We start from the raw sequence: 14943 nt of genomic DNA on the forward strand, positions 1-14943 counted from the left end.
GCTCAAGCAATTTTGATCTGGTTTTCGCGTTCTTTGGGATTTTTTATGGAAAATTTAAGAAACTCGGAAGTGGGCATATTGGGGACACTTTAGACCTGGATCCCATTCAAATTGGCTTGAGCAAGTCTAAGCTGACTCAACAGTTTTTAAAACCCCCTATTCATCTGTAGATTATGATAATTAACAACTATCGGGCAATTATAAGCTGACTCAACAGTTTTTAAAACCCCCGATTCATCTGTAGATTATGATAATTAACAACTATCGGGCAATTCTAAGCTGACTCAATAGTTTTTGAAACACCTGACTAATCTATAGATTATTATAATTAACAAACATAAGTTTATTTTTTTGTAGTGTATTTTTTTACCCGGTTGGTTTTGTTTGATCCAATATTGACTTAGCAACAAGCAAGCTTAATAGTGGCTTGTCTATGTGGAACATCAAATTGCTCTTTAGGGGGGGGCTGCTACCACTAGCTTGCTCATCACTATGGACACAAGCAAAGCCCTCAGTTATGAGGGCTCTCCTCCAGTGACCGGGTCTTATCATGGGATTTAATGCTCATATACGATTTGTGATTATCAATTAATGTAACCTATGAACTACTGTCTGTATCCCACTTAAGGAGTAGATCAGCTTGATTTCCTTTTAGTACAAACTTCGAGGATTTATATTTAAGACAAACTTCAACGGTTGTATCCTTGACCTTGGCTTAGTATGGTTTTAGGACAACCTAAAACCCCATGTCCCACGTATAAATGAACAAGAACACACTAAAAAGATCAGAATTGATAACGTTTAGGGCTGCCCTACAAACATAAAGGATGAATGTTTACGCACAACTTCCGTAACGCATGTCTTTGTCATCAATAAATGTCAAAACCCAAAATATTTAGTAGAAAGAAAACATTTAATTGCTTGATCAGCTGCCTAAGTGCGAAATTAGGTATGCAACCACATTTCTATTGCGTCCAATACACAGCCGCCCACTGCTTTTTTCAAGAAAATACACACTTCATTGCTGTAAGACACTACGAGATGGACGGTCCTGATGAATGCACGGGTGACCATCAAGAGAAGGTGGACCGTCCATACAACCCACTATAGCTTTGCAAACATATAGTATTGCTCCTGTAGGATAGACCTGCATGCACGAAAATCGCACTAGTGTTTTTTTTAACGAAGTCCAGATCAGTTGAGAGCCGCCCAACAACATCGGCGGTCTGGATTCTTCGTAGTGGAGAACGTGATCAGTTCTGAGCCGTCCAACAAAAGCCCTCCAAAATGAAGGTCAAACTAGGGGGCCCAAATCTAATATTGGTGCTGCTCCAACGGTCAGCAGCCGAACCCAAATAGTTGGGATAAAATTATAATAATGATGATGATGCTCCAATGATGAGTAGTGTATATTAAAAGTTGAGAAAATCAGCCGTCCATTTTAGATGATTAAGCAATGTGATTCACTATGGTTTCTAGCCGTATCTGTTCAAATAATAGCCACTGCTGATGTACCATGTACCATACACCACAAGACTATGGTACACTTGCCCTATGAATTTTAACTTTGGGTAGCTATAAAAGCCCGATTAGGAGGCAGCTTGAGTATGGTATTCTTGCATGCATTAGCGTTTTTTGACATATAAGTTTTGTGATTTTTAGAGAGAGAAAGAAAAAGATGGGAGGAAGGTTTTGTTGTGTAATAAGGTTATGGGTGGTTTTGTATTTGAGTGTGAATGTGGCGTCGCAGCTATCTTCGAGTTTCTACTCAAACAGCTGCCCTAATTTATTGCAAGTCGTTCGTGAGAAGGTGAAGGAAGCCGTAAAGAGTGAGACGCGCATGGCTGCCTCCTTGCTTAGGCTCCACTTTCATGATTGCTTTGTCAACGTGAGAAACCTACCCCCCTCTCTCTCTCTCTCTCTCTCTCTTCTTTTCAAGTTCCTAGTTGGGCATGCATGCATGCATGGATGGTCAACCAAACTTTGACGGCCATGCAAATGACCAACTCGCAGTTAAAAAGAGGCATCATGAGAGAGTTGATATCTTGAGATCTCTTTCTATATATGTCTATTTAACATAGATTTACAATATTTGATTTAAAATATTTCAGAAAAATCAAAGAAAAGAAGAATATATAAAAATAAGATTGTATATCGTGATACCATTTTTTTTTAATACAAGAAAATCGTAATTACTCATAGCCGTTAGATATCAAATTTGATGGCTTACGTGTGTTACAAAGTTTGAAAATTTATTTTTTGAATTTTAAATCTAGTTAATGACATGCTCACAAGTCACAACTATCTGTTTTGAAATCTTTTGAAATATGAAAGATTGTGACTTTCTTGTTGTGAAAGTAAATAGTCTCCTTATATATATTTTTCAAATGGGACATATGGCAATAAAAACTAAAAAATCATTGTTTAAAAATCTAAAACACATTAAAATGCTTATTTTTTATATTTTCTTTTAAAACATTTTACATATATATATAATTTTTTATGTTTTGAATCAACCTGACTTGTTCCAAAATACACGCTCGCAAGGGACCGAGTCCGAGTAGACTTGGCCGAGTTTGTGAACACTAAATTGTGCAAAGAAAAACAAAAATTTTATTATTATAGTTTGCTTTGGTTAATCAATGAGTATTATTCATCTAAAAGGATGAAAATTTATATAGGGGTGCGATGCTTCGCTGCTTTTAGACGGCAGTGATGGGGAAAAGTTTGCCGGGGGAAACCTGAACTCGGCAAGAGGCTTCGATGTCGTTGATAACATCAAATCAGCGGTGGAAAATGCATGCAACAACACCGTTTCGTGTGCCGATATTTTGGCCATAGCAGCTAGAGACGCGGTGCTCCTAGTGAGTATAGACTTTACAATACCGCTCTTACTTCCTTATTTTAGCATAGGAAAGTAACATTTTGGAAACTTAAGCTTTAGGGCCACAGATATATTGATTGGAGTTAGGCTTAGTGTATTTTATTTTTCTTTTTAAAAAGATCCTTGGATTAAAAGCAAGCTTCCTCTTAAAAGTAAATTCCAGCGGTCGACCACTCGGGGCAAATCCCAGTAACTCGGGTTTGCCACCCGGGTGAGCCTAAGTATCTTTAAGTTGGGAGGGTTTGCCACCCGGGTGAGCCTAAGTATCTTTAAGTTGGGAGTCCAACTCAGGGATCTTCAAAAAAATTATAAATATTTTTAAAAAATAATATCTATTTGTAATGTGTTTTTTCATGTATTCTATCATTTTGACAAAGATTGGAAAGTATTTTTGGCCATGAATATTAATTTTTATATTTTTCTATTTTTTTGGATTATTTCAAAAATACTCATTGGTCGCAAATTGATTTTTTTCAAAATCTATTTTTTTACTATTGTTTAACCTCATTTAGATGTGCTTTTTTAAAAAAAAAATTACTATAAACATATTTTTTGATTTTTTCCTATAGTTTTTAACATTTTTTAGCATGAACTGTAGTCTTTGTAATTTGGGCCAAGAGTTGTTCAATCGAACACCATTAAATTCTTGGACACTTTTTTAATCATTAAGGAATTAGGAAAGGTTTCTATACTTCCCTACAACTTAGAAGAACTATCCTTCTCCTACCATCCAGCCGTCCAATTTTGATCAAGAGAGCCACTCACCGTTTGATCTTAGATCCGACGTCCTAAAGTATTTTATTTTTAGTTTTTTTTTATATAAATTGTATGAATATAAAATTTGGTACGTTCCATCTTCTCATTGGGGCGCACCTATAAAAATATTAAAAATATTTTTTAGATAAAATATAATGACCAAAATACCCCTTTTATTTTGGTCATTTTATTTTATTGAAACTTTTATTTTTATATTTTTTGTTAGTGCGAGTTTAATAGAGAATTGGACGTCCAAAATTTGGTGCCAAAATAGTTTTAAAAAAATATATATATATATAGAGACGTGACATTGTGATTGGGACAATCTTAGCCCTCAAGTCAGAATGGACGGTTGGGTAAGGGGAAGTATAATGCTGTAGGAGTTACATGGTATATAAGTTTTATGCTGGAGGTTTGGATGAAACTATTTCCATTTGTTGGAATATAGTTTTAGAATAGCATTTAATCTTTATCTGAACCGCTGAAATAATTGATCGGATGGTTCAGAGCGGTGGCCCATCATGGAAGGTGCTCTTGGGACGAAGAGATGGATTGGTAGCGAATCGAAGTGGTGCAAATAGCGGCCTCCCTACGCCATTGGAAAGCGTACCACAGGTGCTCGCTAAATTCGTTGCCGTAGGCTTGAACGCCACCGACCTAGTCTCTCTATCAGGTAAGCAACAATCTCGATCTCTCTCTCTCCCCTGTCCCTGTATGAGCACCTCTCTCTTCCAAAACATTAAAATGGTGACTTTTTCCAGAAAAAAAAATCAAAATAAAATAGTTTCCATAAGTTTACAACCTTAAAAATGTAAAATTTAGGTGCACATCTAAAATCCATTATAAAATATTGTTTTTGATGTTGGAAAACCCTCTAATTGATCATTTAGACATTGAGATGTGTGAATATGAAAAGAAATAAATATTTTGAGCCCTAAAAATAGTATATCATGCAACATATTATCTGGACCGTCCATTTTCAAGATTTTCAAATATTTATAGATTTACTTGATTTGAACTATGGAGTTTAAAATTCATAATTAGAGATGAATATAGATTCTCAAATCATCCCAATAATTTTTTACACTAAAAATTATGTTTATGATAAAATTTAGAAATACGCCTTTATTTGACTGTCTAAGGTTGCAACCTTATACAAACCACACCCCTCATCAAAATATCGATGTGATATGAAATATTTAATACTTTGCCCAATTACACCCTTCATCAACAAAATATCGATGTGATATGAAATATTTAATATTTTGACCAATTACACCCTTCATCAAAATATCGATGTGATATGAAATATTTAATACTTTGCCCAATTGCAACTATTCTAATACAGACTAGTTTATGGTTATTTTGATATTGAATCAAAATATATGGGTAACGTGTTAAATGGTTTCTATTTTGGGCAAATTGGTAAATTTCCCGGAAAAATTGATATTATGTTAGTGTATGACTGCGAGTCACCTGTATAAGATTTAATATGCTCTAGTAAATTACCAGTAGCATATTTATTATCCTTCTCTGATTTAATATGCTCTAGTACATCACCAGTAGCATACTTCTTATCCTTCTCTCTCTTTCAATGCAAATATGGCCACACCATAGGTATGCAAGAGTGACCTCATGTTCTATTAATGTTTCATATAGGCGGCCACACCATAGGCCGGGCGAGGTGCACCACCTTCAGTCACCGATTGTTTAACTTCTCAAACACTGACGCACCCGATTCAACCGTCGAAACTGACTACTTGGCCACACTGCAAGGCCTATGTCCGCAAAATGGTGATGGGAATGTCACTACATCACTAGACACTGGCTCTATCGATCTTTTCGATAGCAACTACTTCAAGAACTTGCTGAATGGAAAGGGCCTGCTACAAACAGATCAAGAGTTGTTCTCAGGTGATGATGCAGTAAATGTCACCAAATCTATTGTAGAGAGTTACAATAACAGCCAGGGTCTCTTCTTTAAGGACTTTGCAGCTTCAATGATCAAGATGGGAAACATTAGTCCTCTCACCGGGTCTAGTGGAGAAATCCGAAAAAACTGCAGGGTAGTTAATTGAGATGCACGATAGCTTGTATAAGCATGTTACAGTGGCGTACAAGATGAAAAATAAGTAGTCATTTAGGAGTATCGGATAAATGAGGTACAACAGGGGGATATATCTAGGTACTATATGGAATGGTATCAGAAAAATATATTTATTATCTTCAATGAAAAATAAATTCTCTAACAAATTAGAAATATTTATATTTCTCCTGATGTTGGCCTTAAATAATGTTATCCTTTTTTTTTTATTGTTAATATGTTAATAATGTTATCGTCATTTGTACCTTGTTTTTTGTGTGCATGCGTGTGAGAGAGAGGGGGTGGGGGGAAGTGAGCAACTAGGAGTAATTCCTTGACTGCTAACAAGATTCATTTGAAAAATTTTGGTAATGGTTTTCTACAGATATGCAGAGATTCTTTAGTCTTTGAGAGATTAGTGAGAACTGTGAGAACGGCGACAGAGAGAGAGGTGAGGGGGGCAGCATTCACAAGATCTAAAACTGTTATCAAATTTAGAGAAAGAAAATCGGAAGAACTATCAAACCCCACAAACATTTCTCTACAGAAAAAGTATGCAACTCTAATCAACTACAACAAACAGCCACCATGAGTGTTCCCAATAATCGTTATAATAACGCAAGGGTTGCAGACCCCCCACCCTCCTTAACATTGCATCCCCTCCCGTCGCACTCTATTTCACCACCTTCATTTGACATAAGGCCTGCATTGCTTTCTCTCTCTGGCATATCTGCAGGCCGCAAAAGCTTCAACCTTTCCCTGTATTCCTGCATCTCTCTTCTGTATCTCTCCTTATCTTGCAACCCACAATCTTGATAAACCTGTAGGCCGAAAACAACAACCATTAAGTCCAAGTAAAACTGGAAAAAAAAAAAAGAAACCCAATAATCGTTATTATATAGAGTGATTTTTCTTTGAAAACCAGTTCAAAAGAAAAATTAACCCAACACTTATGTAATGTGAATTGGTTGTTTCTCTCTTACCAGCCTTTCTTCTTCAGTGAGCTTGTTCCAGGACTCACCAATCATCTTACTGAACTCTCTCTCCCTATGAGGGTACAAGAGTTTAAGCTTTGCATGTTTCTCTTTAAAGAAGAAATTATAAGCGCTACGATTTGGTTTTGGGTGGCCAGGATCGCTCCATCTTGAACCTTTCTTCCTCCTCCTCCGTCTCCTAGGGGAACTACCTGCCGCTAAAAAACTCTCTCTCTCCACAGGAGCTGCAGAGGAGACAGGCATTGGGTGATAAAGCACACCTCTTAAAGTCGCTGTTCCCAAATTCACAGTGACCAAGTAACCATGATCAAATTTTCCATCAATTTTTCCAATCACAGGAGCAGGTAAATTTACAGGAGCTGCAAATGAGCAAGAAACTATGAACAAATCATAAGAGGTAGTAAAAGTTCAGTAGAAAGGAATGAGGGAGATAGAAGATAGGAATAAAATGAATTCAAAGCAAGTGGTGATGCATTAATAGTTAGAAATGCAGGTGTGGTGTGCGTGTCAGAAGCCAACCTCCAATTTGAACATTTGAGGAGCTCCTTCTGCGCTGTTTTTTTATTAACTGATGCATTGAATCAGATTCCCCATTACTGGCAGGTCCAGATGATGGGCTTTTAACAGGTAACGGGACTGAAGCCATGGATAATAACAATTATAATATGAGAGAGAGAGAGAGATCTGTGATTAGCACAAGAAGGAAAGTTGCACATTATCCAAAAATAAAGGGTCAAGCTAACAATAGACCCCCAAGGGGTCTGAGGTTTGTACAGAAAAACATTCAGGTTCTTAGAGAGTATGAGAATATATTGCACAAATTTCCAATAATTAAATTTCCATATCTATTTTTTTGTTACAAAATTATCGATATTGATAATAGAAATCGGTATTGTATATCCAACATCACGATACATGCAGCCCTTAGTCAAGGATTGAGATGAGTGTGATATAACTCTCTAAAAGAATACTTCATCCCAATTCTCCTGGTCAAAAGACTAGGAATAGGCTCAAGGCTAGGTGGTCAGCATGGTTGGTCGCCACAATATAATATCTTGATTTTCATTCCTACCACATATCTCTATCATCTTTGAACTATGAAAGAAAATCCTTGTCAAAAGAAAACCTCCTAAACAGTTGTAAGCTAGATGGCCCAAATTGAAGAGGGGGTGATCTTATCATATTTTACCCCACATTTTTCGTTATATCATTTTTTTATCATTTAGAGCACCGCCCACATTTTTATAAGACAGGTCTGCCTGACTCCCGCATTTCTCAAAGGAAATTTTTCTCACAGTTTTCATAGAAAAAAAATTGTTTTTTCTAACAGACAATGCCGGTCATTCATTTTTATAAGATTCAATCTGAGCCATCAAGCCTGTACTCTGGAGGCCCTAGGGCTCAATCTCTTTTCCAATTTCAATTGAAGATATTTCTTATATGGAAAAACAAGAACTGCACGCTGTGATGACAGGTTGTTGCATGTCAACTCAGTAATTGTGCTTAGCTATTACACTCTGATCAACTATACATTCATATACTAGAAAGCCACGTGCCAAGACTTCACTTTGTCAAGGGAACTCGCCCCCTACAGAGAGCAGAAAAGCCCTCGATAAATTGAAGAGATGGAAAAAAAAATCAAAAAATAAAACAATATATATTAAAAGAAAAACTAAACAAGAAAACAACATTAAGGTATAAGGCATCCATCTTAAAGACGGATGCAAATAGATGGTCCATCTAAAATCTACATGTTTTCTTAATAAAATTATTATTTCTAATTTTCAGAATTTATTTATTTATTAATATTCATGATCTCCATGCAAGAGACTAAATGTCCTTAAAGATTAAGTCCAAAAATCCATCTCAGGAATAGATTTTTAATACGTGACTCATTTCTACATTGTACTCATAGAAACCGTGTCCTTTTAAGAAATCCCAAAAAAAAAGGTAAAAAAGATGAGAATAAAAGAAATCCAAAAAAAAAAAACAAAGGAAAGGATAAGAATAGGGATTTATGGCCAAAAAAAAAAACACTCACCAATCTTTGCTCTTTGCCAAAAATATATAAATCATACACAAAAAAGTATAGATCAATCCCATACTTCTTTTTACTATTTTTCAATTTTTAAATTTTTTTAAAATCCCCAAGTGGCATACACAACTCCTCGCCCATAGGGCAAGGTTGAGTTACTCGGCCCAGCACACTGTAGAAAGAATCATCAGTACATTTCAACCTTCAGTCATTAACAATCGATAGTTCAGGTAAAATTCTCCAAAATATAATATGCTTGAGCATTACGCATTACAGACATCCACTGTCCAATGCTGGCCCAACTACCATTGGATGGCAGAGAGTGGACGGTGGTGATCTAATTAATGAGCTCTCTCTCTCTCTCTCTCTCTCTCTCTCTCTCCACCATTCAATGCTCAGAAGGTAATCCATCACATAAACTAACCATAGAGTGGGCTCCACTGGGAGCATACAATACACACCCAAACATACAAATTTAATCCATATGATCCATGCTGAAAATCTATGATTATCAAAGTTAGTACATTCGCTGTCAATAATAGACGCAGTAGACCATAAATCCGGATCCAATACTCTCTAGTCTCTACATCATCGTCCACCTCCCATGACACGATGATGACCCTCACGACCATAGATATAACTGTCCCATGGTCATGAGATATACACTTTCCCCAAACTTGTGAGAGCCATTCAAACAACAATGGCACATCCATTACAGCTACCCCAACAATGGTGGAAATCAAAATCCATGGTTAAACAGTGGCATGCAACGAGAAGAGAAAGTTAAATTCAAAGATGAGATAAGGAAAACAACCTTCCATTTCACCATGTTTTTAATTCCATCAGCACTAAACTCTGCTTACATTTCTTGTACTTTTTACTTCTCTATGGTGTACTTTTTAAACATGCCAGCACTCCAACTTAAAGAAACATAAAAATTTGTTTCATAAATAAAGAACATATATATAAAAAAAAAACAGTAGTTTTATAATTTATAGGCACCTGCAGGTGGGACTAGAGGCCCCTTTGTTCTGAAGAAGTAGACTTGCTCATAGTGGTGGAGGAGACTTATGTAATATTTCCTCAGAACAAATGATGCACTTGTTGTGGTGGGTGGAAAATTAAACGCTGCAATCACATCCTTCCATTTCCTATCACCAATAACCTAAGATAAAATCATTCCTCATAAGTTCTAAGTTCAAACTTTGTTCATAAAACATATATCAATCTCAAATATTTGTCCAAAAAAGAAAAAAAATGGTGGAAAAGAAAAAAACTAATATTTTTTGCTGGGGTTTGAAGTTTAAAGTTACCTTTTCAAGCCCACCCCTGTTAGTGACCTCTGTGTAGAGAAGATGCAAATCCAGCTCTTTCCCTCCCAATACAGGTATCCTAAAAAACCAAACAATTACAAAAAAAAAAATATTCTCTTAGCAAAATATAGAAATAATGGCACCCAAAGAAGTACACTTTTTAAAAAACACAAGGCAAAAAATAAAAGACAAAAAAAATGAAAGGGAGGGAAGAAAAACTCACATGAATCTGGTTCTCATCTTAGAATGGAACTGCCTCAGCGTCTCAATGAAAGCCGCCTGATTTTTTACCACATCCTCGTGAGAAGCCAAAGGCAAAGGGTAAATCACGCCGTCGCCGTTTCCCGGCGACTTTTCCGGGAGTCTCTCCCCCTCTCTGGACATAACTCAAACCCAAATAAAACGACGGTTAATATTCCCGGCGCCCGTAAAACCCCTGTCTCCCTTCAACCAGCCGTTAAACCTGGGGTTTAACCAACCGCGGTTAGAAAAGGAAAAGGGCGCGGGCAAAGGTAAAAAGAAAATGGAAAATTAACCGCGGTTGAAGTTTAGACGCGTGGTTCGTAACGCTTAGAGGGTTAATAAATCGGGATTTTTTGGTGGGAATTGATAAGTTTGTATATTAAATGGGGATTTTATTAGGTGGGAATTATTAAATTGGGGTATTAAATGTAGGGTGTATTTTATTTAAATGGGAGAAAATATTATGTCGGAAGAAAGAAGGGGGGATATAATTGCTGGCCTGACTTGGATGGCAGAGTGCCAGCAAAACAGCTTCCTTAGCCTCCAACTTTACGCTTCCTCTCTCTATTTCTGACTCTATTCGCGAATCGTATCACATCCTTTGTATCTTCTTTACTCCAATAAACCCGTCTCTTTCTCGGGTTTCTCATTTCTTTTTCGAGTACAGCCGCGTTACATTTATCCTATATATAAGTATATTCAATGGTTTAAAAGGCGGATCGGTGATTCGGATAAAGCAGGTCAAAAATATTTTCGGATCAACAAATCGGTGATTTGGATCGAAAATCGTTTGAATAAGTCGGATTAAAGCTTTAAAATAATTTAAAAAAAAATTTAAAATTCATTATAAATATTATTTTTTAATAATCCAATAATAAATGAGGATACTACATTATTAACTTTCATTTTTTTCTTCAATTTGTGAATATTTATATATTATTTCCCTTTATAAATTTAAGTATTAAATTCGCATCACATAAAAGAAAAATCATAGAATTATCATGGATAAAATATATAATTATACATGAACTACAATAAAAAGTAGACTAAATCAATGAAATAATGGCCATTAAAATCTCGTTTTGGCGAAAAACCTTAATCCGCTAAAAAAACCCAAATTATTACAGCCTAACTAACTATAATCCAAAATTAGTACAACCTAATTAATTATAATATTATATACTGAAATTATAATTATTAGTTTACATTTTATAATTATTTTATTAGACAAATAATAACAAATTAAAAATATTTTATAATATTATCTAATTTAAAATGTATTATTGGCAACTGTAAGAAAAATAGTACATTACATGATTTATAATGTAAAAATTAATAAATAAATAAAAAAATAGTGATAACCTTCATGCCTCCCAAGCATATGTGTTTAAAATTGCCTATTAATAGCATATATTTACATTATGTTTTCATTTAATGATGTTTGGGAATTATCTCACATCGAATGAGGAGTATTCAAATATGCTATATAAATAATTATATAATTGGAAGATAAACATAAGTGTGAAAACACTAGGGCATCCGTGCACATGCACGCGTGCATGTGTGTGTCGTACGTGTGACACATACACACGTGTGAATGTGTTTTTGAGCCTAGAACCAGTACACATGTGCATGTGTGTGTCGCACGTATGGCACGTGTGGGAGTGTGTACCACTCATGTCACACGTGTGGTGTGTATCGCACGCGTGACCCCTACACACATGTGAAGGTGCTTTTGATGCTAGAAACATAAGGGAACCGGGTTGAACCGGTTAGAATCGGGTGGGAACCGACGGTTCTGCTCTAGAACCGGGCGGTTCCCGGTTTTGTGTTGGAACCGGCACGGGATGTGCCGATTCCCGTGTCGAACCGGGCGAGTTTGATTCGACTCGCCGATTTTAAAATCATTGGGTATACTATTTGTTTTACTACCTAACATTTCACCCTATAGAACAAAGTTTGTCTCACAATTGTCTAATAGAACTAGTTCTTCAATTTAAGTTGCATGCAGCAATCACACAAAATTTCCGTTGCACATTTCAATTTCACATATCCAGCTCTAATTCTATATAGTGTCTGGAGACTCCATTATTTATCCAACCGCCACCAAATCAAATCTCGAGGTACATTATCATAAATTTTCTTTAGATAAATAAATACCATGTAGAAGTCATTTTCCTTCGTCCTAAACTTATCAATCAATTACCTAAAGTAGAGAAATAACCTCGGTTGTTGACCTCCCAGACATAAAATCGAAAATGTTTTCTTATACTCTTGTTTTATGTATTAGACATTGCTCAATCATTTTCTCTCACAACTTCATGATGCGGCTAATAAGTTTGATCTCTCAATAGTTCGTATAATTATTTATGTCTCATTTGTTATTGTAAATAGGTACTACAATATTTTTTATCTATTCATCTAGTATTTTATTTATTCTCAACACCTCGTCAAACAACTTGGTAATTCAGTCAATGTCATTCTCCTCATGCACTTCCGAACCTTTTATCGAGATATCTTATGGTTTTAAAGCCTTTTATATGTTCATCATTTTTAAAGCTTCTTTTACTTTCGATATCCTAATCCTACTGATGTATCTATGACATCAATCCTCATTTATGCCAACAATTTTTTCTACCACTATGTTTTCGTTGTGTTTGTCATTTAGTAAATTTTAAAAATAAACTCTCCACCTTTCGTTGACTTCTTCATCCTTCACCAATACCATTTGATCATTACTCTTAATGAATTTAATATTGTTTAGGTCTTTACATTTGTTCTTTCTCAATTTTAATAATTTGAAGACATTTGTTTCACATTTTTTTGTTTCTAGTTTACTATATAAATTATCATATGCATTAAGTTTAGCCTTACTTAGTATTTGTTTAGCATTTTTCTTAGTATTTTTATATCATTATAAGATTTGGTCATTTCTATTATACTGTAAAGGTTTATAACATGATTGTTTTTCGTTAATTACCTTTTAAACCTTATCACTCTACCGCCAATTTTTTTTTATCATAATTTCGTTTCCCTCTATAATTTTCTAAAACTTTTATTGTCACTTTTTTTATATAGTCAACCATCTCATTCCACATAACATTGACCTCATATTCAGAGTTTTATTTTATTTATTTAATTAATTTATCTCTAAATAAGTATATTTTTTCATTTTTTAAAATTTCTGTACATTTATTAATTTCAACCATTATCTTCTATGTCTCTATTCAGATATTCAGAACCATGAGGCTATGATTGGTAGTAAGCTCTCTTATAGGATAACCTCGTAGTTTATTTCATGATAGACGATCTACCTTCTTAACTAGCAAGAAATCTATCAATATTTTATGTAATCCACTTTTATAGGTCATTAAATTTTCATCTCCCCATCTCGGAGATTTCACAAAACCCCTTCATATCTTCTACTAGCCTTTTATATGCGACCATTTAAGTCCCTTTTAAAAAGTTCATCTCTCTATTTGGTATGTCTTGGACTATTTTATTTAAGAAAAAATTTATACAGAGCCGAGGTTCTAAACAATAAAATTAGAGCCTACATAAAAAAATTCGCTAAAAGAGGTTGTTTTGATGCCCAAATATCTTCAAATTGATCATCTCGACATCAAGATGTATGAACGTAATAAAAGGATGGATTTTACAGTTGGGAAATAGTATATTTTATAACGTATTTATTTACTATCAATTTTCAAGATTTTTAAGTTTTCATAGATTTGCCGATCTATACTATTTTTGAAACTTTAAACTTACTAAATAAAAATAAAAATATATTTTAAGGCTATCATTGAGATTTTACAATATTGAAACCACATTTCTCGTCACTATTTTAAGGTAGGTTCTAATTTGATTATTTAAAGCTTAGGCTTTATACAAACTATACCCTTCTATTTATGTCCTCCTAAAATTGTCGTTTTTATTTGATATTTTGAGTGCATAAAGAATTAATTACAAATTTAGTTAATAGTAGCTTACCACATATTATCTTGATGGTTTGAGTTGAGTCAAATAACATCATTCTCGTTCACTAGACGTCAAATTGGATGTCTTTGGTTAATTCATGGAATTTTTTTTAAACTCTGCATTAATTCAACGGCACTGTTACCACCGCCCAATTTAAAATTTATGGGACAAAAGACAGAAGACCATACTGTAGGACGTTGAATTTGAGCTAAGTTTGAACACCGGATCCCTCTCTCTCTTAAATCCTGTGACCTACGATGGCTGGCATCTCTCCATCTAGCGATCTCTCCTTACTCTCGAATTCTCTCTCATAAACGCCAACACACCCCCTCTTCGTTTTCTCTCTCATCACGTGCTTCCTGATGACGTGGTGTTCAGAACGTCAGATTTTTCACGTTACGTAAGGATCCTTATAGGATGCAGGGACTGACCAACATTCCGCCGAAATTTCGGTCGAAAATTTGAAACCACCAGCCCAGCTCTTCCCACCCCGAAATTTCGGCGAACAAGAGGCTCATCCGATTGGCAATTTGACCGAGGCTGGCTCTGCAACATATATCTGTGAGCAAATGATAATGATTTGTACTTTCAGCTTTGATTTTTTTCCCGGTTTGAACGGAACAATCTTTTCAATCTCATTCTTCCATTTCAAATCA

General features: G+C 35.1%; 2 protein-coding genes across 4 annotated transcripts; one reads left to right on the forward strand and one right to left on the reverse strand.

The window, feature by feature from the left end:
* The first annotated feature begins 1629 nt into the window (after positions 1 to 1629).
* On the forward strand, positions 1630 to 5980 carry LOC18424222 (Peroxidase superfamily protein). The gene is made up of 4 exons (XM_006828813.4): positions 1630 to 1888; positions 2682 to 2864; positions 4148 to 4313; positions 5300 to 5980. The coding sequence occupies exons 1-4, from the start codon at positions 1679 to 1681 to the stop codon at positions 5716 to 5718; spliced, it is 978 nt and encodes a 325-aa protein (XP_006828876.1). The 5' UTR covers positions 1630 to 1678; the 3' UTR covers positions 5719 to 5980.
* Positions 5981 to 6195: 215 nt separating this feature from the next.
* LOC18424223 (high mobility group B protein 9) lies at positions 6196 to 10881 on the reverse strand. 3 transcript variants are annotated; one of them, XM_020676588.2, is made up of 6 exons: positions 10290 to 10881; positions 10067 to 10145; positions 9756 to 9918; positions 7238 to 7354; positions 6707 to 7077; positions 6196 to 6544 (listed from the first exon to the last, which is right to left on the reverse strand). In XM_020676588.2, the coding sequence occupies exons 1-6, from the start codon at positions 10448 to 10450 to the stop codon at positions 6332 to 6334; spliced, it is 1104 nt and encodes a 367-aa protein (XP_020532247.2). In that variant the 5' UTR covers positions 10451 to 10881; the 3' UTR covers positions 6196 to 6331. The 3 variants fall into 3 exon arrangements, with proteins under 3 accessions (XP_020532247.2, XP_020532246.2, XP_011629069.2); XM_020676587.2 differs by having other exon boundaries at positions 6707 to 7095; XM_011630767.3 differs by lacking the exon at positions 7238 to 7354.
* Between the last annotated feature and the right edge of the window lie 4062 nt (positions 10882 to 14943).

The sequence above is a fragment of the Amborella trichopoda genome, chromosome 9 (genome assembly GCF_054954075.1).
Source record: "Amborella trichopoda isolate Santa Cruz 75 chromosome 9, AtrichopodaSantaCruz75HAP2 v2.0, whole genome shotgun sequence".
Taxonomy (NCBI): domain Eukaryota; kingdom Viridiplantae; phylum Streptophyta; class Magnoliopsida; order Amborellales; family Amborellaceae; genus Amborella; species Amborella trichopoda.